The sequence below is a fragment of the Asterias rubens genome, chromosome 13 (assembly GCF_902459465.1).
Source record: "Asterias rubens chromosome 13, eAstRub1.3, whole genome shotgun sequence".
In the NCBI taxonomy this organism is placed as follows: Eukaryota; Metazoa; Echinodermata; class Asteroidea; order Forcipulatida; family Asteriidae; genus Asterias; species Asterias rubens.
Genome location: NC_047074.1, coordinates 1,698,230 through 1,722,336, shown reverse-complemented (window position 1 = coordinate 1,722,336; position 24,107 = coordinate 1,698,230). Strand labels below are relative to the sequence as shown.

Genomic DNA, 24,107 nt, shown 5'->3' with positions numbered 1-24,107 from the left:
GAACAGAGACCATTGAGCAAACCTGACTGAGAGAGGGCATGGCTACTCATCAGGCTCAGGGACAGAGACCATTGAACAAACCTTGACTGAGAGAGGGCATGGCTACTCATCAGGCTCAGAACAGAGACCATTGAGCAAACCTTGACCGAGAGAGGGCATGGCTACTCATCAGCAGTGTAAATAAAATCAATGTGTGACCAGTAATCAAATTTCAACTTATCTTTATTGCTTGCTTTATCGCTTTAAAAGTATTAAATCCTTTATAACTGTTTGTTTGAACAACGAATCAAGAAACGCAAATACATTTATGTAAACATCTTACAATGTTACAAATATTTCAGGACACCATCATCTATATTTAGTTTTTAAAACTAAAATGTTCTACTTTTTTTATAACAGATTTTTTAAAAACATTGCTTATGAACTTCATAATACCTTTATCGTGTTGCTAGCCATTCTTTTTACTTTTTCGAAAACGATTTTTTGCAAATATCTTTTTCTGAAGAGTTTATATGAGATGCTGGATAACTTTCCGTATGGCGCCACCACTTTTTTACTAATTTTTACAAAAAGGGATATATCAATCAGGTAAATTAGATACTATATTATTTTATTTCGAATGAAAAAGTGGTGGCGCCATACGGAAACTTTTCCGAGATGCTCTTTCAAATGTAGTACTGTAATGCAATAATGGCGAGTGTGTGGTAGTAGAACAGCAGGCTGGCCATCAAAAATGTCATATCATGTCAAACTTGAAGGGGCCATCTTGGTTTTCTACAATGCATCTCAATGTAACCATACCGAGGCTGAGGGGTGTACATAGTCTGGTTCCTTTTAGCAAACGATGGTTGGAACTGCATGTTGCCATTGAGTGAATAGGACACCTTTTCAAAATTTTTTCTTTATTGGATGAAAAGGTCTATTGGTTGAATCAGACTTGCTACTTGAGATGTTTTAATCAGTTTGACTTGTCTTGGCTTTACTAGATTTGTAAATGTAGCTAGGTCTCATTGAGTTTGGTTTATCTTGGAAAGTAACTGTATACTGAACCACAGGTGGATTTTACAAAGAGTTAAGACTAGTCGTATCTCGAGTCAGGACGAGTTACTCGTCCTACTACATGTATATAACCTTAAGTTTTGAATACCTCATGGACGCTAGCCGTAAGTTAGTGTACTATCTTTGTTAAATCGATCCCACATTTAAATCTTTCTTGGAAAAGTTTTGTCTCTGCAAAGAGCTGGGTGTGGTCTCTTCTGTTGGTTTGTCTTTGATCTACAACAAATCATTAGCAGCTTCCAACTTGCTGGAACTTTTTTCTCGTTGGTCTTTGTCCTGCGTGCAAGGCGGAGTCCTGCCAAGATGTATTGCATCTTCTATTGTCTCTGGAAGAGGTTTGTTTCTCGTCTCTGGCAAGATTGGGATGAGGACGGCAGCTGAGATGCTCAGAGCTCCAAAGATTGTGAGAGGGAGGAAGGATGCATAACTTGCCTAATGTTGGTGTAAACAAGAAATAGTATTAGTAAATCAAAGTCCCCTTCACTTAAAGGAATCATACAAAATAACAAAACATTAAAACTGGTAAAATTAGGTTGACAAAAAGCACACCATCAAAAATAAATGAAAAAGTTCACACAGAAAGAAAACGAGTTAAAAATAACACAGTTTTTATAATAATAAGACACATTTTTGTAAACTTTCAAATGGACACATTTTTGGGTAAATAAATACAAAATTAAGGCAACAAAAATGTAAATTTGAATCAGACTCCTCACGTTTTGAAAATGTTTGAACATGGGCTACACTTCATAGTTTCATTTTTTTAAATGGTCACAATATGTTCAACAACTTCACACTTTTGTGGATTGGAACAAAATTACTTGCCCTTCTAAAATGAAATATTTCAGAACCCTAAAAAATACATTATTCAATGTACTCACCAAATATAAGATAAATGGAGCTACAACCGTCCCAATATTGGCCACAACGGCTCCGATTCCAAATCCAACATTTCTGAAAATAATAAACAAACTTGAAGGTTTTAAACACATTGAGCACAGGAGGGATCATGGTGGGTCAGACACGCTTAGAGAAAAACATATTTTCAAGATGATAAAGTATGGTTGATCTTCAGCTTCTCAATTAGCAAAGTGAATGATAAATTCAGGATTTGTGGTTATGAAGATAAAACTTTCTTTAGGTTAAAGGCAGGGTTTACTTTTCATGATGATAATTTTGGAAAACAAAATCTGTTTACCACACTTTCAGGCCTAAAACTACGAGGAGGCCATGCATGGCCGTGGAGACTTTTCAATGGTTTTCCAATGAAAGTCCACCTAGCAAAATGAAAATGGCCTTGCCCTCTCAAAAGATAAAACTCCAGGCCTAAAATTTTGTAAAAATGCTTAAAATTGAAGGAGTACCTTACCTGACGGGTGTTGGGAAGATTTCTGAGCAGAATATTAAATTGATAGAGAAGGCACATGTAATGCAGAGTTTAGCGATGATGGCCATGACGACAATCGGAACCGTCAAATCTGCTCCATCAACTGAAATGAAAAAAAATTATTCTGAAAACTCATGATTTTTGTTCAAGTGTTTCAAGTATAACAGGCATGATATTTGGCACTTGGAAAAAAAGTTGGAAAATTGTTTTACAAGTACAAGGGCAGACCAACAAGTTATTGTGGTAAAAACAGGAAGGTGTAGGTTCGAACCCCAGTCATGAAACTTGTGTCCCTGAGCAAGACACTTAACTATAGTTGCTTTTCTTCACCCAGGGGTGAATGGGTACCTTTGAGGGCAGATATGGTTCTTGTGATTGATTAGCTTGGTGCACAACAAATTTAGCAGCACAGGCTGTATACTCCCCAGGGAGCTGTGATTGTTTAAGGAATGAAATAAATTACCCAGTTCCCATTAGGAAGAATCGTGGAGGACAATAGCTTGATCCTGACACAACCATATTCTCTCATTAAAATTCTAAATAGACATGCTAGAATCGCTGTTGTGTATTGTAGGAAACTAGACAAAAATGTTACAGCATGTAAATAGTTTATAATAGGAACTCACCAGTCTTCATTGGTATAAAAGCTGTAGCTATACTGGTCAGTCCAGATACAACAAAAAACAAACCCATAGATGGACGACGACCCCACCTACAAATAATAACAAATGATAATAAACTACTCATCACCAAAGGTCCTCTTTCAAGGAGAACATTCTCATTGGAGACTGTAGTAAATGCAACATCAAGAAACTTGAGTGCAGGAGACCATTTTATATTTTAGACGTCATCATCCCCCCCCCCCTATGTGGATCTTGCTGTAGTATTTTAGTCGGGGTGTAGTGGCCGAACGGATAAGAGCACCGAACTCAAGCTCTGGTGTTTCTGTTTAGCAGAGTGTGGGTTCGAGTCCCAGTCATGATACTTGTGTCCCTGAGCAAGACACTGAACTATAATTGGTTCTCTCAACCCAGTGTAGGCCTACCCATGAGGGCAGAGAAGGTTCTTGTGATTGATTTAGCTAATAGTAGCGCAACGGGCTGTATACTCCTCAGGTAGCTTAGATGGTTTAAAGAATTTTTTAAGACCCAGTGACCAGGGGTAATAATGTCGGAAGCGCTTTGAGATGGACTTTGGGTGTTTCAAGCTCTACAATAAAAAAAAATCATTATTAATAGTTGAGCCTACCATGTCATTGTGAAATGGATGATAAAGAATGCTGGAATCTCAGCGAGTCCGAGGAAGAAGAAGTTAGCATATTTACTGCCGACGAGATGAGCGCTGTTTAGGGATGCTCCGTAGTATGTCATCATACTGACAAACCTGAGAAACGAAAAACAATCATTTGTTTGTTTGTTTCCAAATACCACAATAATAATTTTAAAACATGCATTAGGTACAATGGGTGATAAGTGGAGGGCACCACAAAAAAACCTTTATAGAGGGCCTGCTCCCTTTAATACAAATCAATTTCATTGCATTTCTTGAATTAATTCTGGTTGTGGAGCCAATGATGTGAAGAACAATTTGGGGAGCTGAAGGTAGGAATTGATATTCCTCCTAAAACAGTCTAGATTGTGGGATTGAGGCAAGGAGTTCCAAAGATATGCAGTACATGGAATAAAGCTCTTAGAATGGCTCCTTGTTCTACATCTCAGCAAGTCAAGAGTGTATGGATGAGAAGAAGCAGAAAGTCTGGTTGCACACTCAAACGTTCTGATGGGGGAACTAATGCAGACACACTGGTGGTACAGTTACTATAATGGAAAGTAGAAAAGATAGAGGCTGGTGGCGGACCTACGGCGGGAAAGAGATTGTACATTGGGAAAGATCCTTTCATGAAAAATGTCTACCGATCCCCTTATAGCCATTATACACTTTCGGAACAGAAAAAATAAGTTAACAGATTTACAAATTGCTTACAGGGTTTACAGAAGGTAATGGTGAAAGACTTCTCTTGAAATATTATTCCATGAAATGCTTTACTTTTTGAGACAACATTAAAACAATTATCAATTTACGGATTTATTTTAAACACATGACACGGCGAAACGTGCGGACACAAGGGTGGGTTTTCCCGTTATTTTCTCCCCACTTCGATGACCGATTGAGCCTAAATTCTCACAGGTTTGTTATTTTTGTGATACACGAAGTGTGGGCCTTTGGACAATACTGTTTATCGAAAGTGTCCAATGGCTTTAAAGACATGCCCCTTGAATTTACTTACCAACTGAAATAAATTATCACTGTGTTCAACAGCAGTCTAGGACTCCTAAGAACATCAAGATATGTAATTGATTTCTTCTCTTTGATCGAAGGAGCAGCCACCTCCGACTTGTCGATCTCCTTCAGCGCAATGTTTTCTTCTTCAGCATCCTCAGCTAGCAGAAACCCACCGGGTGGGGGCTCGACGCTGTTCCACCTTGCCATCTTGTTTAGAATGTTTGTAGCTTCGTTGATGCGACCTTTGGATATTAACCATCGTATAGAGTCGTCTAGAATGCTGAAAAGACCAGAACAATCGATCAACCAAACAATCGATCAAACAATCAATCAATCAATCAATCATATAGAATTCATAAAGCACTCTTGAAGGAACACCTAGCAGTTTTCCTCTGATAAGAAGCACTTCTATTAGGATAATGTTAAACTGTATTTGAACCTTGCAAAGGGCACCACAGCAGAAGCAAAGGGCACCACGACAACTGCTGTGAGTTCGCCGGTGGGTTATTTCTAGGTCTGTAACTGCAAAGAAGCTATTTAAAAAATAAGTTGGCAACTTACAACCAAAGTGGTATGGCGACAAGACATGGGATGGATATGGCCAGCTGCATATGACGCCAATTCCTGAAGATGTATGCGAACGGTGTCACGGTGATCACTCCGACACCCCAGAACATGTTGTTGAGACTTCCAATAAGGGTTCGGCACTCTGGTGGAAACATCTCAATAACCATTATAAACTGGACCTGGTTGTAGCCCTAGAATAATGACAAAATTTAGTCATAATAACTGGGCATTATATAGAGCTAAATTTTTTTTTTTTTTGTAGGCAAGTCGCCAGACACACAAGACCTGTAGGCCACTTCAAAGTGTGGGCTACAATTAATTTTTTCCAGAGGCCGTTGCCACCTACTCCTAGGGCTGAAACAGGGTTACCCCCTTTTACAGTCCACACATGTTGCAGGCTTGGGTGTCATCAAAAGTATCATCATTCGAAGCCTGGCCGGTAGAGCAGAAAACATAACCTCCCCAATTTAAATGGTGCACTGGTGGATACCACAGCGCTTTACAAGAAAACTATGATACAATAAGCGGATGAATAAAGGCACTTAGATGGGGAAAGCCAGTTGGTCCATGACAAGAAAGTTTATCAGATGTTTCTTGAACACTTTCAGTGATGATGCGGAGCAAATTTGATGAAGAGACATTTCCAAAAGGAGCAGAGCCTGTGCGTAAAAGGCATGATTGTTCCCAAAGCAACACAGAGCACCATTGGAACTGCCAAAACAAGAATGAATGGTAAGTCTGTAGTTAATTATTAATTTTTAAGGCCTCTTGATAGTTGGTACCCCCAAGTGTGTTTGACTAATCACACTTCTAGGTCCTCAAAACCAAAGGCTATAGAGTGCTTTAGGCACAAAATGCAGAACTGAAGCTTTCAGTAAAAACAAGGCGAGCAAGAAAAAAGTCGAGCAGCAATGTTTCGTAAGACTTAAATAGAGTTTCAAATAGTAAACCAAAATACACACCTGTGTAAACAAGCCGATGAGAAACCACAGTGTGACGAAACCAGGATAATTTTGGACAAAGGCAACAAGAATGCCGAAGACACCATTGGCAAGGCATCCGATTAGTAGCATCTTTTTCCTTCCAAATGCATCGGAGAGAAAACCAAAAAGAAAAGAGCCGACGAGACAACCGGCAAGAAAAATGGACTGCGCCGTCTGGGCGAGGAAACTCCTGTCACAGATGAGGTTCAACTACAGATAAAAAAATGAAAACAGTGGCAAGTTTTTTATACAATCACGTTTTGTTTTTGTGTCTGTCCATCCCCCTCTTTTGTTTACTAGGCCCCTCCCACCCTCTGTCTGCTTAAATTCATCTTCTTCTCATTCATTGATCCCAAAATTTTTTGATTGGCTCACTGATTAAAACCTGTGACCCCTTCTTCTCTTTTAATTTCTTTCGACCTGACTGCCTACTGTTGCAATAACATAAAGCATACTTGTCTGGGTGGACCAGAGAACAAAAGATCTCTGCACAATCCTTGAAACATTATCTGGACTTACACAAGTTCACACTGTGTTGTTAGTGTTGAAGAATGTCTTTTCTTTTATTATTATTATGGGTCTACTGGGGTCAGAGAGAAAGGGCACTCAAAATTGTATGGCAAAACTGAAATTTTGTACCCTTTAAATGACTCTCTACTTACGTCAGTCACAATGGTGGTTTCATTATACTTTGTGAGATATTGCCACTCCCTGCATGGCTCATCGGTCCCCTGCAGCACACACTCATTCACCTCCATTGAGATATTTCTTGTTACCATGGAAACGGATGCATTCTCCGTCCACTGCTGGTATGTAGGCGTTACCGACTCAACAACATCTGCTAAAACTGCACTTGGTTTCGGTGGCGGATTCGCTGCGGAGGTCACACACTGGTAACCCTGTGGGCTGTCTGCAGTGAATATGATTCCCATTAAGTGCCAGGCAGGGAACCATGTTCCAATCGTGGCGATCAGAATAGTGCATATGACTTGATAGCGGCCATAGCGCCCAAGATGACGTAAGACCTCATCAAGACGTGAACCTTCCATGCTTTGCCTGTATTCAACTTGCTGATGTCGAGCTGTCACACAAACAAATTTTTTTTTTTAATGTAAGTGTTTTTCAGTTCATCAGATAACCCTGTTTGTCTATGATTCGACCTCAGCCATTTAAGGAGGCCTGGAATTGCAAGGAAGCCCCTCTGTTGCTCTATATGGTCTTGCCCTTGGTGCCCCCCCCCCCCCTCAAAAGTTTCCCATACCATAGAATTAGATTTTCCGTTTTCCATTGGAAGTGCATTTTTCAAAATGATAACTTGACTGGCCTTGCCCTGGCCCTCTCACAGATAAAATTCCAGGCCTGAGATTCTAAAAAAAAAAATGAAGCTCAGATTTTCAGAATGAAACAAAATTTAATTACACAAAAGATTACTCCTCATCTACTTGTACTTCCCATTGTTGAATAACACGTAGCCCTACTTTATAGGCCTACATTACAATACAATAAAAACATTGAACATTTAGTGATCTGCGGACACACTGTACAAAAATGTACTGATCGTGCACCTCTAAAATATAATATCAACTTGATTGTGTTATTGGTTTCTTTGTAATTTACAACATGGAGTAAAAATCTCTTGAAATTGAATAAACTGGAATTGAATGCAACATACAATTTTACAACAATACAATAAATTAATATTGTGAAAGTGAAACATCGTCTGCTATTTCTTCGCAATGCTATTTTCTTGCAGTTTTTGCCAACTATGCCCGTTGGCTTTTCCACAAAAATCCCCTTAAAATAAAATATTCGTGCTTTTTAATCAACAACAAACACACAATAATGTGTTACTCACATGGGTTTCAGCACTTCCTTTCCTTTGCTCCTGTTTGCTTAACTTTTATCGTCAGTTCATTTCCGTGTTCTGCAGTCACGTCGGCTCACCAAAGTAAACAGACTTGCAGCGCCACCAATAGGCCGAATTCAGTGAACCCAAACGGTGCTATTAGACTGGCCTCCAGTCTGTTGACTGAACAAGTTTGAACAGTCTGAAACGCGCTTGACTTGACGGTGCAACGCACTTTGAAATATAATGCATATACATAATGGGTGCGCGGTTGGATATTGCGAATGGTCAAACAAGTGTAGTGAACGAAAGTTTGAGTCAAGGAACATGATCCATAATGTTTTGCTAGCCTTGTCGAACAATGGCAATAGAAACACCATTGACCAACTTTGACAAATAATGATAATGACCTCCAAGTTGTTTTTATTAGCAAACGTTCGCAGAAAGATATATAAACAATGGCAGTTGATGTTGTAGAATCAAATTCAGCTAGGTCTAATTGTTAGAAACAGCCGAAACAGTGGTAGCCGCCAAAAATAACATAGCTCTTGTGTGTTGCGGACTGGGTTACAGGTTGAACAATTTAGAGGAATGCAGTCAGCAGTCGTGCGAATTGTGAAACAACTTCGAAATCAGTTTCCTTTAAACTGCATTGCTATCAGATATCTCAGATCAACATCTTTTACAATTAGATTGGATTGACTTGCGTATGACACCACAACGAAAGTTTTATGGGCAGCATCCAGAGTCGTGTGCATCTTTGGTAATGCCCATGAAATAATGTTTTCTGTTGAGTATGCTGTCAAACCTCAACGCTGTTTTTCGGTTTGTTGGTTGCCCAGGTTTAGCTTTTGAAATGGTTATATCTTACTTATTCGTCGTGTGACTGCTTTGGGTATTCCTTAAAAAAAAAACGGTTTCTTATGAAATTAACAAAATCATGACGTCACTGCTCGACGATGCCCTGCACTACATCGGGAAATACGGCCGGTACCAGGTCTTCGCTTGCGTTATAATCACCATCATCGGTGCCTGGTTTCCGCCTCTACACATCATGGGTGCTATATTCAGTGCAGACAGGCCTATCTCCTACCATTGCATCCAATGGTCTGATGCGGGTGGCAATATCGTGGGTTCGAGACCCGAGAAGGAGACTACGAGGGTCGAGTTGTCTTCGGATGACGTGATTACGAGCGATGAATGCACTGGTAGTCTTGGGTTCAACAACAAGACAAGTGAAGAAGTCGTCTGCACTGATTGGAAGTATGACACTGAGTATAACGAGTCGACTATCGTCACACAGGTATGAACATGAAAATATTATTATAATTAAGTTATCTTTTTTCGTAGCTCCTTTTTTAATAGACCTCTATGACCGGCTGACATCACAGACTCAAACAACGCCCTCACTTTTGCCAATAAAAACATACCTTAATTGAGAACTGTGCGCGGCTCGTTTACATTTTGACTTGTATGTATGGTTTATCGTTGACGGCAAGTGCATGGGGTCTAAAAATGAACAACAAGAATTTTGGGAACATGGAGAAGTTTGTTTTTCTCCAAAAAGTTTTTTTTTTTTTTTAATCTGACAAGTTTTAAGGCCCTTTATGGAGATGAATGCAATCAATACAAAACTTCACATGTGCACATGGAAAATAATTGATATAAATGTAAATTAATTGAATAGCATTTCCGACTAGGCCTAGCTGTTTAAGGAACCAATTAGCCTCGATATCGCTTTTGATTTGATCTGATTTTAATCATTTGTTTTTCTAAATCCAAAACCTTAATTTCTTCCCAGCTGGATCTCGTTTGCGATCGGAAAATTCTCGTCGAGTTATCGCAGACCTTCCTTCTCTTCGGGATGCTCGTGGGCTCGTTATTGTTCGGGTATCTTTCGGATACATTCGGGCGGAAGCGAACACTCCTCGGAGCTTGTCTCGCAAACGGCGTGATCGGGATCGGCGTTTCGTTTGTATGGAACTACCTTGGTATCGTGGCGCTGTGGTTTCTGGTTGGTGTTTGTGCACAGGTAAATAACTGACAATACATCTTTCCTTTTTCAACTTTAATTGCCATTGTGTATCCCTTGTCATTGTCAGATTTATACCAATGTCATTATGTACTGCGGCCAGTAGGCCGTCGGGAAACGTGGTAGCTTATTTGTTGATTAATATTTATATGGTAATTGGTATATGTGTTTACTTTGCAAAACAGTATTTTTGCGCATAAGCCTAAAGAAAGTGTTTTCTAACTGGAGATTCTGAGACCATGAGTCAAACAAGTCTAAAGGAAGGAAAAATGGCTGACTCTTGAATTATGTCAAAGGAAAATGTGCTGCATTTAATCTCGAAATAGTGTGCCCCTTAACTTGTACCACCCAAATTGCCCGTGAAACGTTAAATTCCCGTCATTCAGCGTCAAGTTCTGACGTTAAGTTTTGACGTCAAGTTCTGTAGTCAAGTTCTGACGTTGTTCTTGAGTCAAGTTCCGACAGTAAATATGCCCCCAAATTTATATATTTTGTTTAATGACATAACATTTTGCAGGGTTATAACCAGGTGCAATTTGTGACCATCATGGAGATGTTTCCTCCCGAGTGCCGAACCCTGCTCGGGAGTTGCAATACGATGTTCTGGGGTGTCGGCGTAGCGAGCATTGCCCCCATTGCCTATATACTCAGGAATTGGCGCGACATGCAAATCGCAATCTCCGTCCCCTGTTTCGTCGCAGTGCCTCTCTTCTGGTAAGTTTTTACAAGTACAGATAAACAAAATTTACAGTGACATGTTTTGTCTTTAAGTGTGCGTACTGCAGTCTTTTTAATCTTGGTCAGAACTTGAGGTAAGAACTTCCCGTCAGATCCTGACCATGGTTTTTCTTTCAGCTCTTCATTGACTCGAATTGACAAGAAAATGTGCCGTATCATAACAACACTTTTTTAAAACTAAATTAAACACTCCAGTCAAACGAAATGAATAATAATTCAAGATGGGGAAAATAGACAAGAGCAATGCATAACATTAACATTTCGGATAAGAAAACATAAGATGACTTTTGAATTTTCTGAATCATTGTCGCAGTATTATAGATGACTCGGTGAGATGGCTACTGTCAACTGGACGCACTGATGACGCAATCATCGTCATCAACAAAATGGCGCGATGCAACGGTATAGCGCCCCCTCCCGGCGGGTTCGTCTTAACCAAAGCACAACAAGATGACGATGATTTACAGCAGCACGATGAAGAAAGTAGTGACGCAAACGGTGACGTCACTGAAACGCCTCAGACGAAGGAGCAGATAATAGCGTCATGTCGAGTAAAGGATGTTTTTAAGAACCGTCGGGTACTTCTGAACATGTGTGTCGTCATGTTTATGTGGTGAGTGAAACTGTGGTCGGTACTCTTGTTCGGGAAGAGTTTTCATTGAAAGTAGCTATCCCTATTGTGCATCCGCGCAATTCTGAGAACAATTAAACTATATTATGTTGACACTTTATGAAGCTGAAACGTCTACAAGTATTATTACAGACATCTTCATTTACAGTGAGTAGGGTTTTATGTCATGGCCAAAAACTTATTATACAATAGTATCCAAAAGACGCTACCGTTTGTTCGTTGTTACCCGCAGGTTAACTTCCACAATGACGTATTACGGAGCCTCCATCAATTCAACCAATCTTGCCGGCAACAAGTACATCAACTTTTCTCTTCTCGGCTTAGCAGAAGTCCCGGGCTACATCCTTATCTTTTTCACCATGACGTGGTAACTATTGTTTGAAGCTTTGCATGGTGTGGATAAAATATACAGGAAGAAACGAAAAATAGTTAATTTTCGGGTATCAACCACGTGGAAATCTCTTTTGAGGGAGTGTTGGCTCTGAATAGAGCCGTTGGTTACTTTCTGGTTGGTTTTCTATTATTGTGATGTATAATGGGCCCTAGCCTATAATTAATGATGGTGCTCGCGGCTGTCCAAAATGTGTCTCACGAACTGCGCCACCACTGGCCAACATGAAAAGAAACTTGTACTACCTGGACAAGTACCTTTATTTCTAAGGTCACACTTCGAGGCTCGTGAATTACGCCAGAGAGTGGCCTCTTGCCTAGGTCAATTCCCGTCCATCTTCACCTTTCACCTAGATTCATTCGAGATGACTGCAATTGCAGCTGCCAAACGTCACCTTGGACCAATCAAAACACATCCAAAGAAATCATGTATCCAATGGAATCACTAAGTTTTAAAAAGCAAGTACCTGTAAAGACAGGGTACCAGTCTACCGACGAATTAGCAGAAGATAGTGCCTGAAAGGACTATACTGCTCTTATAAATCGTGTTGGTTTTGTGTGTTTTTTTCCGTAGGTGGGGTCGTCGCCCATCGTTGAGTCTATTCTTCTTCATTGCTGGTGCCGCTAGTTTCACAACTGCATTTTTGCCCGCAAAGTCTGGTTAGTGTTTGAAAATTCTGAGTCTAAAACAAAATTGTCTTTGGATATAATATTATTGGAGTCATCTCTCTAACCTTGCTCAAGGCAGTCGCATTATTCGCTCCGAAAAGACGCCGCTGTAAACCCACCCGTATACCCTGTGCGTGGTGCGTGCGATCACACCGCATGACCCACCCGTACACACACTGTCACATCATACGACTACTGTGCACACAAGTCATCCGCACTCGTACCACTTACCGCATGCGGAGGCCGTCAGGCCGACGCATGCGGATAGTGTACGGGGGCATCGTGTCGTGCGATGTTACGCACAGTGAATGCGGGTGGGTTTTTATACAGCGGCGGTCTTTTTTCGGAGTGAATAATTCGACAGCCTTGAGCAAGGCTACACATTGCCTCGAATTCTGTTACCAGTATGCTGTTTGGAAATGCTCCTTATCTTTTGAACTTAACAAAATAAAGCGGGCCTTGCTCTGTGGTAATTTTTTTTTCCAACCAATATTATGTGTACCTTTGCATCTGATAGAACACGGCACCGATTTAACGGTAGTTATCATAGCCGTAGCTGTACTGGTGAAGTTGTTCATCGTCTGTGCCTACACCATCAACTTGATTTGCTGCACCGAACTTCTACCAACACCACTTAGGTAACCTTAAAGATACAATTAAAACACACCTTTGTTTTTATGCACTGGGGTGGATTTCACAAAGAGTTAAGACTAGTCTTATCTCGAGTTAGGACGAGTTACTTGTCCTAACTTGGGACTAACCATGCAATTTTTATATCTCCTAGGACTAGTGCTCTTTGTGAAATCGACCCCTGGACACCTTTGGTTAGTGCCAAAGACCCGTTTTCTCACCTGGTGTATCTCAACACAGGCATCGTAACAAATCTGTGAAAATATTTACTTAATTGGTCATCAAAGTTGCTAGAGATAAATAAAAGAAAGCACCCTTGTTGCAATCATTTTGTGTGCTTATAAAGGGCTTCGGCTGAAGTCTTTAAAGGCAGTGGACACTATAATTATTAGTAATTACTCAAAATAATTATTAGCATAAAACTTTACTTGGTAATGAGTAATGGGGAGAGGTTGATGGTATAAAACATTGTGAGAAACGGCTCCCTCTGAAGTGACATAGTTTTCGAGAAAGAAGTATTTTTCAACGAATTTGATTTCGAGACCTCAAGTTTAGAACTTGAGGTCTCGAAATCAACCATCTAAAAGCACACAACTTCGTGTGACAAGGGTGTTTTCTTCTTTCATTATTATCTCGCAACTTCTATGACCGATTGAGCTCAAATTTTCACAGGTTGGTTATTTTATGCATATGTTGAGATACACCAAGTGAGAAGACTGGTCTTTGACAATTACCAATAGTGTCCACTGTCACTAAGTACTTCAGTGAATTACCTATATCTCAATACTTTTACTGCACAGGAATTTTGGTTTCGGAGTAGGATCGGTCTTTGGAAGTATTGGATTCATGGTCGCACCATTCGTCTTATACCTGGTGAGTCAAACAATTATTTTTTAAGTGGTTGGACATATTTAAGAGGCTCTTCTTGAAAACTGTGACGACTTCATTCATCATCAAAATGCACGGTGACTATAAACTACTTTTTCGTTTTTGCTTTTTCCATCTACGCCAGGCTGATTTTGCGGAGTATCTACCGTTGAGTATCTTCGGAGGTCTTTGCATCATTAGTTCTGTTCTTGTCTTTGCTCTCCCGGAGACGAAAGACAATCCTCTCCCAGAGACGATGGAGGAAGCCGCAAATATTGGCAGACGAACACCAAAAGGAGGCCAGGAATGAGTTAAAAACGGAATGCAATCGAACAGACATCACAGCAACATTACAACAACACAATCAACAACAACGAACCCCACCCCCAAAAAAGAAAGAAAGATAAAGGAACTCAACAGCAAGGTTTTAAAGTCAGACCATTTAACTGGTTATTAATTGATTGAAGATTTTGTTTCCCTATTTCATTTGTTTACTTCATGATGGACGAATGTATCGTGTCGTGTAGTGTTTAAATGAACACCGAAGTAGCGTTTGCAGCATTTGAAGTAACTTTTAAAAACTATAGTTTCTTAGTGTTAACTAATAAATATTGCGAATAGATTTACGAAGTAATTTCGATGAATAAAAGAAAGCAGAAAATAGTGTTCTCACATTCATTGTGGCTTGATTTTTAATTCTATTCGATAAAGTGAGTACACTCGTGGGCCATATTATTCTCTTTTTACCTCCTAATTAAATTGTTGGTATGGTTGCATGTTCACTCTTACTGTACGAAACATTATTCATTTGTTTTTCTTAACACATGTACATTGAGCCGTAGGTCCCCTGTGCTAAGATGTCAAAGAACCCAGATTACTTGTCCTGGGAGTAATGTGTGTTTATTAATACCCGGTGTTCCTGCATGGCACGTATACAGGAAACTGGCTCCCGCTGAAATTATGCTTGCGGCCCCGAGCTCCCCTAAAATAGATTAATAAATGAAAAACATTTCCTAGCAGTCGCGATCTTTTGGATCGGTATTTCAGCGGTTTTGTGGTAGATGTTGTTTAATGGACAAAAGACACCTTTGGTAATATTGTCAAAGATATATCAATTGGTGTATCCCAACATATGCATCATCAAATAACCAACTTGTGAAAAATTGGGCTTTATTTGTCATCGAATGTTCAAGAATTAAAAAAACTTTGTTGCACAATGCATAAAAAGGGCTTTAGGCCTGTAAAGTTTTATTTTGGAGTGGGAACTATCTCTTTAAAAACGATGTTACATCAGACCATAAAGATCAGAGGAAGTCGTTTCTCACAATGTTATACCAACAACATAATCTCCATCAGTTGTGCGTATTATTTAAATGTGTGTATATCACAGTCAACTGGCGCATGGCCGCACAACTACTTAGCGCAGGTCATCCGCACTCGTACACGGAACCTCGCATGCGGAGCTCGTCGGAATCAGCTGTCACAACACAATCGCCGATTCACCATCTTGGGCCAGCATTATCTGAGCTGTTCGTAGTAATACGCCTGTGACACGAGAACTATAATCCTACCGCCTCAAGGTCAAATATCACCGGGTCAATAGACGCCCGGGTACGGTATGGTTGCTGGTATGAAGCAGTGTCTTTGTGCGAGAAGCCGGAGTCAAGATAAGCTCATTATAATTGTTTGCACGAGTATAAAGTCCATTGCCTTCCGAGACGGATGAAAGCCGCATTGTACTACTACGTACCGTCCACAAAATAAGAGAACATGGCTTTTGAGAAGCTCGACGATGCACTGTATAGCATCGGTAAATACGGAAGATATCAGTTAATAATGAGCGTCATAATTACAGCACTTGGGACATTATTTCCGGCTTGGCAAATGATGGGAATAATCTTCAGCGCTGACAGACCGAAATCCTTTCACTGCACAACAACAAAGGGTCTGACCTTGTTAGGAGAGGGGACTGCCGGGCCGAACGCTTCGGTTGACGGTAGGACCAACTCGTCATTTGAAGATACAGGATCTCAAGATGCATGTCAAGCAGTGAGTTTCGTCAATGGGTCGGAGAGTGTTAGTCCGTGTACAGAGTGGACATATGAACGGATTTATAATGAATCTACCATCGTGACAGACGTAAGTATATATAAGGGAACGTTTCATAGTCTTAGCATGTAGCATTATTTTATAAATACAATACAGACAAAAATGTTTTATAAATGCCGCCATTTCATCAAAACTACAGCGGTTTGTGATGAAACAGAGAGACAATGATACAACAAAACAATATGCAAATTAAAATCAAACGGCCAAGCAATTATTGTGTTGGAACAGGTGTGATTTCAGATGCTTTTTGAAAATTTGAAGTGAATCAGTCCATTGACTGTATATCAATTCTCATAATTATTGTTCAATTGATATATTATTATTATTTGATTATATCATTCACTGTAGTTAATGTGTTGTTAAAGTGATGTTGTTGTTGTTGTTTTGTTTCTATTTAGTATTCGTACGTCCCCCGCTTGTCCGTTTATCTTGGCTCTGTCTTTTTTTGTTTTACAGTATAATTTAATACACTACTCTGTTTGCTAGTACATGTTGCTTATGCACTGCATGTGTTTTTGACGGAATTGAAATACTGTGAATTCAATTGAAGCACACAAAGTGTTATGACCGATTGTTCTTTATCATGCATGAAACATAAAGGTTGTGCCATTGTCCCTTCCGTCGTGGTGTATGGTTATTGCATAAACACATTCCGAATCAATACGTAAACATGTGCACGGGTAGTTTATACACAAAGGATACTCAGGTGACCGTTTAAATTATTCATGACGTGGGACTTCCAAGTATTAGGGCCTATTATTACTTGTTTGTCACGAATAATTTTAGAAATTGTTGTTATTGAAGTCTCCCGAATTCTTATATTTTTAATCTCCTCGGTTTGAACCTACCTGATGGCACGTACATACGCGGTGTTTACCGCAAACCAATGCATTGGTAAACCGTTGCAATGGTTTAACTTTGAACAAGAATCTTTGATGACGGTATTGTTGGTTCGTTTTAGTGCTGTTGCTAAGTGGGCTGTTTTTTTTTTTTTTTTTTTTTTTTTTTTGGGGGGGGGGGATTTCTAAACTTGTATCGTATGAATATCCAGCCGAGTCGTGTTAACTAGCCTCATGCATGAAACAATTAATGTGAATGTACCGTGATGTGCATTGTGTACTGACAATGTTTTTGTTATGAGAAAGACATTGGTTAATATTTGGTTTGCGGTCCGGTCCACTGCCTTTAAGAATTATTACCAAGCGTATACCTTCCTTTTTTTTAAAGAAATGTCGGATGTTTTTGTTTTCCGAATCTTCTTACACAGCTAAATCTGGTCTGTGATCTAGGTATACTTGCAGAGACCGCCCAGTCCATTTTCCTATTCGGCATGCTGATAGGTGCCGTAGTGTTCGGGTATCTTTCGGACGTCTTCGGTAGAAAGGTCGTGCTGCTCGGGGCATGTGTAGTGAATGGCGTATTCGGCGTAGCTGTTGCTTTCGTCTGGAACTACGTTGGGATAGCTGTGCTCTGGTTTCTGACTGGCATGTTTGCGCAAGTGAGCAAAAATTATAATTTTCACTCGAAATTGTACGGTTTTCCTTTTACCTCGTCGACTAACACGGTCTGCCATTTATGGTGGTCAACTTTTTGACTCCCATATTAATGGCCGACCGTGTATAAGGTCGCAAAGGAAAAGGAAAACCGCGCAATTTCGAGGCAAATTTGCGTGGGTCATTGTATTCTACTTTTAAAGTCAGTGGACACTATTGGTAATTGTCAAAGACTAGCCTTCACAGTTGGTGTAGCTCAACATATGCATAAAATAACAAACCTATGAAAATTTGAGCTCAATCGGTCATCAAAGTTGCGAGATAATAATGAAAGAAGAAAACACCCTTGTCACACGAAGTTGTGTGCGTTTAGATGGTTTATTTCGAGACCTCAAGTTCTAAACTTGAGGTCTCGAAACCAAATTCGTGGAAAATTACTCCTTTCTCCAAAACTATGGCACTTCAGAGGGAGCTGTTTCTCACAATGTTTTATACCACCAACCTCTCCCCATTACTTGTCACCAAGGAAGGTTTTATGCTAATAATTATTTTGAGTAATTACCAATAGTGTCTACTGCCTTTAAAACATTTCCAACCATTATGCATTTTATAACAAACGGTGTACACACGCTTTTTATTGACCAACTCGTCCGATCTAAGGCAACGTGTTCCTTTATGGACACCGGTTTACGTGCTAAAAATGGTGCATGGTTTTCACTATTTCTCCCGACTCAAAATCACACAGTGGATTAAGCTACAATGTTCACAGGTCTGCTTTTTCATGTTTGATCAAGCAAAACATAAACACTTTTTGCGACTACTTTATCAGCTCTTTACCCAAGTGAAACTCCTCAACATTACTTTAAAACTTTGTTTTCTTTTATCAAATTAAACAAAAAGAGCTTTGAGAGGTTTTCAGTAACACCATGAATACCTCTTTTGAGTAGAACATGTATTGGTTCTAAAAGAACAGGCGGTTTCAGAACCAACACTACTCAAACAAGTAATTGCTTAATATTTAATTGCTTTATTCGTCATGTTTAAAAACATACCTGAAGTTTTATTTCCAATTGTACATCATTAAATTATAAAGATAATACAAACTAATGATGTGTTTGAGACAGTATGGAAATACGTTTACGTGAATTGATTCGAAAGAGATATTCACATCGTGTTTATACTGCAAACCTGTTTTAGTTATAATGCAAAGTTTCATGCAAAGTTTCAATGCTATGTCAGATGTTTGGCCCCAAACATTAAAAAATAGACTTTTTTGGTGAGTGAATGGTATTTCAAAGAGTATCACCCGCTCTAACGAAAAAAAGTTTAACTTTTACTTTTAATGGTCAGGAACCAATATATTATTGTCGAGCACTTTATTTCACTGCTACTAATAACTGGCGGACTTTTTCGAGCAATGGCTCAAATGAAAGCTAACTTTCTCGACCCCCATCAAAATACCTATTGAATTTTAAACCAAAATTTTGGGGTCAAATCGGCGAAAAATCTGACATTATAGCATCTTTAACTAATAACTTGCTTTGTTTTATTATATTTTATTTTTGCACAGGGCTATAATATGGTACAGTTTGTGGTGATCATGGAAATGTTCCCTTCTGAATGCCGAACTCTAGCGGGCAGTTTGAACAACTTTATTTGGGGCGTGGCCATGGTACTTCTTGCCCCCATTGGCTACACATTTACCAATTGGCGCCATATGCAACTGGTTATTTCAATACCATGTTTTATAGCCCTACCACTTTGGTTGTAAGTACAGCTTTATTTTGTGTTTATCAAGGTCTGTAACTCTAAACAAATCTGGGTCAAAATTGATCTGGATCTGGGTTAGAGTTGACCCGGAGCCTGGTTAGACTTGACCTGGATCCGCGTAAGAATTAACATGGATCTTGGTTAGATTTGCCAGGATCCCGGTCGTGTTTAGAATCGACCCTTAGAATTGACCCAGATCCTGGTTAGAATTTACCCGGATGCAGGTTAGAACTGACCTGGATCTTGGTTAGAATAAACCTGGATTCTGATCCCGTTTGGCCTGACTCATTTCTATGTGACAGAATCTGTGTCAAAATAACCCCAGTTAGGTCCAACTGATGCATAATTCCGAGTTAAAATCCCATACCTTACCACTTTCCTATAGTTGGTAAGACACTCCTCTTGAATTGCCATAAATCTAAGGTTCGAATCCCCCCCCTGTAAAATGCCTGTGATTTTTGTTACACCTGCGGAAAAGAACCGGGCTTAGAGTACTTACATATCGGTGTAAGGGTGGTCTTGATTCAAGTCCCATTCTCGTGTGCGAAGTCCCCAAGCAAATTGCGCCAACTAGCAAAACAACTAGTTTGATAGTATTGCGCAATCACCGTCAAAAATTTGGTCCCGAGAATGAACAGGTTGGGTAAATTCGGCACGGAATTGGGACTTGAGTCAAGTCTAGTGTAAGGGTAAAACTTGAATTAATTCTTTATCCCGAATGCAAATAATAATTATAATCTCTTACAACAAAATTTCTTTTATCTTTCATGCTTTCATATCAGCCTGTTAGATGACTCCGTGAGGTGGTTACTCGCAGTAGGGCGCAAAGACAAAGCACGTGTTATACTTGAAAAGATGGCCCGTTGGAATAGACGCACGCCACCACCCGGTGGGTTTCTTGAGATCAGTGAGGATTTACCCCCTCTGTTGATTGCGAGTGATGATAACGACAATATAAATAAACTTCCCGTCACTACTGAAAGTTCACCAGAGAAAAACAGATGCAGGTTTATAGATATATTTAAAAGTCGGAGGGTGCTTTTAAACGTAATAATCGTCTATTTTTTATGGTGAGTGCGACTTCGATGACCAATTTGGCCCGAACTTTGACAGATTTGATATTGATTGCATTTTTTTTTTTTTTTTTTTTTTTGGGGGGGAGGGCGATAAAGGACACTGGTCTTCGGCAATTAGCAAAAGTATACACTGCCTTTAAAAGGCTAACCTGACATTTTGTTTAGCCCTCGATTTGTAAATGAAATAAAACACTTGTATTCATAATTATTGCAGAGTGTAGACACAGTAAGATTTTCCAATAATAATTTCAATAATTATCATTTTGTTTTTTAACTGCACTATTTTGTTGTTGAATGATATATTAATTTTTGTTTATTCTGCAGGTTTGTAGCACTGTTGGCGTATCTCGGCGCAACGCTAAATGCAGCAAATCTCGCTGGGAATAAATATATAAATGTTCTACTCTCTGGAGTGGTCGAGCTGCCTGGTTATTTAATCATACACTTCACTATGACGTGGTAGGTTACTGCTAATAAAAGCTCTGAACACCTGTAGTTTGTTTGTCAAAGACCACTCAGAATAATTGTCCCCATAAAAAACTTCCTTGAACAACCATGGAGAACTGTTGGTAGTATAAGACGTTGTGAGAAACGGCTCTCTCTCTCTGAAGTAACGTAGTTTTTGAGGCGGAAGTAATTTCTCACTCAAATATTAAAAGACTTCATGCATGACTTTATTCATCTGAAAACACAATTCTTTGCAACACATTAATGACCGAGTAAAGATTTTAATATTTTGTTATTTATACTATGTTGTGGTGATACTTGTCTTTGACAATAAAGGTGTCCTTTACGGGAAGGTACACTTACTATTGATAATTGTCAAAGACAAGTGTTCTCATTTGGTGTATCTCAACATATGCATAAAATAACAAACCTGGGATAAACGACTTCTAGCTAGAAGTCGTTAATTATTTTAGTGAGAAAGTACCTCTTTCTTAAAAACTATACGTTACTTCAGAGGGAGTCGTTTCCCACAATGTTGTATACTATCTCCAATGCTCATGACCAAGTCAGTTTTTAAGCTGATTTGAGTAATTACCAAACGTGTACCTTCCCTTTAACGAGTAAGTCTATTATTGGTAAATAGATCGCTGTGTGACAGTATTTTGAGTTTATAATCAGTATATTTGTTTGTATAAAATTATTTCTATTATAGGTGGGGTCGTCGGCCATCCATGAGTCTGTTCTTCTTCGTGGCTGGGTTAGCAAGCATTACAACAGCTCTCCTTCCTCAAAAAACAGGTGTGTTTGTTTGTTGGTTCGTTTGTTTGTGTGTTTGTTTGTTTGGTGTGCGTTCATCCAGTAAAATACTTTTCTATTGCATCGTCGCAGCCCGTTTTTTTTTTAAGTGAGTTTGGAAATCTTTGGAAAGCCAAAGTGAATGAAATTTGTTTCGATTATGTAGGCTGCAATTTACATTTATGATATGAGCGCCCTCTTTTTAATCGTCCTTTACCAGCTCTTATTTCCCATTACATGTATATGTTGGACCAAATCTCCTGTTGACAGATTTTCCTATAATAATATGGCCATTTTCGAAACTTCTGCTTTGAGTTTGGCTCAGGCAAGCTTGGCCCCGCGGTTGTTTTGCCAATAATGCGCGTGTTTTGCGTACGTGCCCAGGCATGGGCTTCAGACGAGGTGACGGATCCTGAAGCCGAATCCAAAGCCGAACCGTGGTTTCGAAAAGGGCCAGTGACACTCATAACATTTTAGTATCTGACGTCCTTGCAACACGCTTTCAGCAGTCCTAGCCAGCTGTAGCCACAATTCAGATACAAGAAGATTGCAACCCTCGCACAAATTGATTTCGGGTGTTTAATTAAAAAATCCAAAAAAATTTTTTGTTTCTTTGATTTTATGTTTTTTGTTCTCTTCTTCTTTAGCTAACGGAACAGATCTGACCGTCGCCATCTTGATTTCCGCCATGCTGATTAAACTATGCATCATCTGTTCATATTCTATAAACACAATCTGTTGCACGGAGATACTGCCAACACCTATTAGGTAAGTGCAATATTGATAACAAGTATATTTTTGGTGACATTGTTTTACTCATTTCTAAAAAAAAATTAAAGCACCCCAACAAGTAGTTATTTTAAGGGAATTTTTCTACTATCATAATCTTCAAACTGTGGAAATTTTAATGTAAATCTATGGACATTGTGGTTTTGTGTTACAAAAAGTTAATAATTATCTTTACAGAGGACAGTAAATGTGTTAGAGGTTGAAAAATCAACGTCAACACTTTATAAAGCTCTGGTTTAATTTTAAAGGCACTGTCATAAATTTTTTGTATTAATTTTTACTTGCAGGAATTTGGGCTTTGGAGTGGGAGCGGTTTGTGGTAATATCGGCACTGTAGTAGCACCATTTGTTTTGTATTTGGTAAGTTAATACCCTTTAGTTATTTAACTTGTTATTCAAACTGTTTATTTTCCATGTTTTTGTTTTGTTTTTATTAATATTTATTTATTTGTTTATATATGTGTATATGTGCTATTAATTGTTATTGTATTCTTTATTTATTTATTTGTTTATTTATTTATTCTTATTATTCTTATTGTTATTGTTATTGTTTTTTTTTTTTGGGGGGGTACTCAAATGTACTGAAGTGTGTTTTAATTATAAGCGAGGAGAGTTAGCATTTCAATTAAATGGATTTGGTACTTTCAGTTTGAGACTTTGGAACGCTAGGTGGCAGCTGCAGACTTACCAGGTAAATTGTCATTGTTTCGTAGATCTGAGCATGCGCATATTACCGAGAACAATGGATTTACCTTGTAAGTCTGCTGCCACCAAGCGTCCCGAAAGTCCCCCATTGTTTTTCGGTACTTTAGTGTGACTTTTCTGTTTGTCTTTTCCTTCAAAGGATGAAGTCGCACCTTACCTGCCTTTGACGATTATTGGAGCACTTTGTGTCTTGTCTTCCATCCTTGTTCCCATCCTTCCAGAGACAAAAGACAAACCCCTCCCAGAGACAATCGAAGATTCCGAAAACATCGGCAAGAGGTTACCCGTCACTGAAAATGAAAAGGGCACTGTACATGTAACTTCCGTTAGGGTAGATGCAACGACTGGGGACACTACCGTTTGAGCCCAGACATCTGACGTCACACTTCGAAGTTCCATAATCACTGTTCTCGCGTCAGTTCAACTAGCCTCCGTGGCTTTGGAGATTTGCAGTTAAACTTGACATAGGCCTACATACTACTTATGTATATGGGCTACGTGACGTCACTTAAAATAGACTTGTGCAAGTCTTAACATCAATACACTTAATATAATAATTAATAGATGTTAAATAATTTGCATCGGGGATATAGAATATTAATTTTGGTTTTTACCCGCATACCGATGTGTGTTTAAGCACTGTAGACTCAGTACTTTCCTGAGTCCTCTGAAAAAAATGATCACAGGCATGTTTTTCGGGTGGGATTCGAACCCACGACCCTTGCAATTCTAGAGCAGTGTCAACCAAAATTAATATTCTTTATCCCCGATGCAAATTTAAACATCTATCATATCGTTGCGGTACCCGCAGCCGTATGAAGTTGGGTCCAGATTTAGCCCC

At 39.3% G+C, this 24,107-nt stretch overlaps 3 protein-coding genes and 1 long non-coding RNA gene across 5 annotated transcripts; 3 read left to right on the top strand and 1 right to left on the bottom strand.

Moving 5' to 3' along the window:
* Positions 1–204: 204 nt before the first annotated feature.
* On the bottom strand, positions 205–8,219 carry LOC117298765 (organic cation transporter protein-like). Its single transcript, XM_033782085.1, has 10 exons — positions 8,135–8,219; positions 6,942–7,360; positions 6,259–6,489; positions 5,291–5,487; positions 4,734–5,009; positions 3,695–3,829; positions 3,073–3,158; positions 2,429–2,549; positions 1,941–2,013; positions 205–1,491 (listed from the first exon to the last, which is right to left on the bottom strand). Exons 2-10 carry the CDS (start codon positions 7,326–7,328, stop codon positions 1,276–1,278), a joined length of 1,722 nt encoding a protein of 573 aa, XP_033637976.1. The 5' UTR covers positions 7,329–7,360; positions 8,135–8,219; the 3' UTR covers positions 205–1,275.
* Positions 8,220–9,065: 846 nt separating this feature from the next.
* Positions 9,066–11,512, top strand: LOC117298613 (solute carrier family 22 member 3-like). Its single transcript, XM_033781932.1, has 4 exons — positions 9,066–9,428; positions 9,927–10,157; positions 10,675–10,871; positions 11,209–11,512. Exons 1-4 carry the CDS (start codon positions 9,066–9,068, stop codon positions 11,510–11,512), a joined length of 1,095 nt encoding a protein of 364 aa, XP_033637823.1.
* A 267-nt stretch (positions 11,513–11,779) lies between these two features.
* Positions 11,780–13,124, top strand: LOC117298766. The gene is made up of 3 exons (XR_004519987.1): positions 11,780–11,893; positions 12,491–12,576; positions 13,103–13,124. It is a non-coding gene; the product is annotated as an uncharacterized LOC117298766 (long non-coding RNA).
* Positions 13,125–15,578: 2,454 nt separating this feature from the next.
* LOC117298764 (organic cation transporter protein-like) lies at positions 15,579–23,887 on the top strand. Of its 2 annotated transcripts, XM_033782083.1 has the most exons (9): positions 15,579–16,221; positions 17,459–17,689; positions 19,255–19,451; positions 20,237–20,524; positions 20,855–20,989; positions 21,690–21,775; positions 22,420–22,540; positions 22,849–22,921; positions 23,406–23,887. In XM_033782083.1, the coding sequence occupies exons 1-9, from the start codon at positions 15,853–15,855 to the stop codon at positions 23,628–23,630; spliced, it is 1,725 nt and encodes a 574-aa protein (XP_033637974.1). In that variant the 5' UTR covers positions 15,579–15,852; the 3' UTR covers positions 23,631–23,887. The 2 variants fall into 2 exon arrangements, with proteins under 2 accessions (XP_033637974.1, XP_033637975.1); XM_033782084.1 differs by lacking the exon at positions 17,459–17,689.
* The last annotated feature ends 220 nt before the right edge of the window (positions 23,888–24,107 follow it).

What these genes read in the sequence shown, in the direction of transcription:
- LOC117298765 (XM_033782085.1), bottom strand. Translation starts at nt 7,328, where the DNA reads ATGGAAGGTTCACGTCTTGATGAGGTCTTACGTCATCTTGGGCGCTAT. An exon ending in AAACCACCATTGTGACTGAC is followed by an intron (nt 6,490 to 6,941) that starts GTAAGTAGAGAG and finishes TTTTATCTGTAG; the next exon opens with TTGAACCTCATCTGTGACAG. An exon ending in GTGATAATTTATTTCAGTTG is followed by an intron (nt 3,830 to 4,733) that starts GTAAGTAAATTC and finishes TTCGTTTCTCAG; the next exon opens with GTTTGTCAGTATGATGACAT.
- LOC117298613 (XM_033781932.1), top strand. Translation starts at nt 9,066, where the DNA reads ATGACGTCACTGCTCGACGATGCCCTGCACTACATCGGGAAATACGGC. An exon ending in AGTCGACTATCGTCACACAG is followed by an intron (nt 9,429 to 9,926) that starts GTATGAACATGA and finishes ATTTCTTCCCAG; the next exon opens with CTGGATCTCGTTTGCGATCG. An exon ending in GTCGCAGTGCCTCTCTTCTG is followed by an intron (nt 10,872 to 11,208) that starts GTAAGTTTTTAC and finishes TCATTGTCGCAG; the next exon opens with TATTATAGATGACTCGGTGA.
- LOC117298764 (XM_033782083.1), top strand. Translation starts at nt 15,853, where the DNA reads ATGGCTTTTGAGAAGCTCGACGATGCACTGTATAGCATCGGTAAATAC. An exon ending in AATCTACCATCGTGACAGAC is followed by an intron (nt 16,222 to 17,458) that starts GTAAGTATATAT and finishes CTTCTTACACAG; the next exon opens with CTAAATCTGGTCTGTGATCT. An exon ending in TCTCCTTCCTCAAAAAACAG is followed by an intron (nt 21,776 to 22,419) that starts GTGTGTTTGTTT and finishes CTTCTTCTTTAG; the next exon opens with CTAACGGAACAGATCTGACC.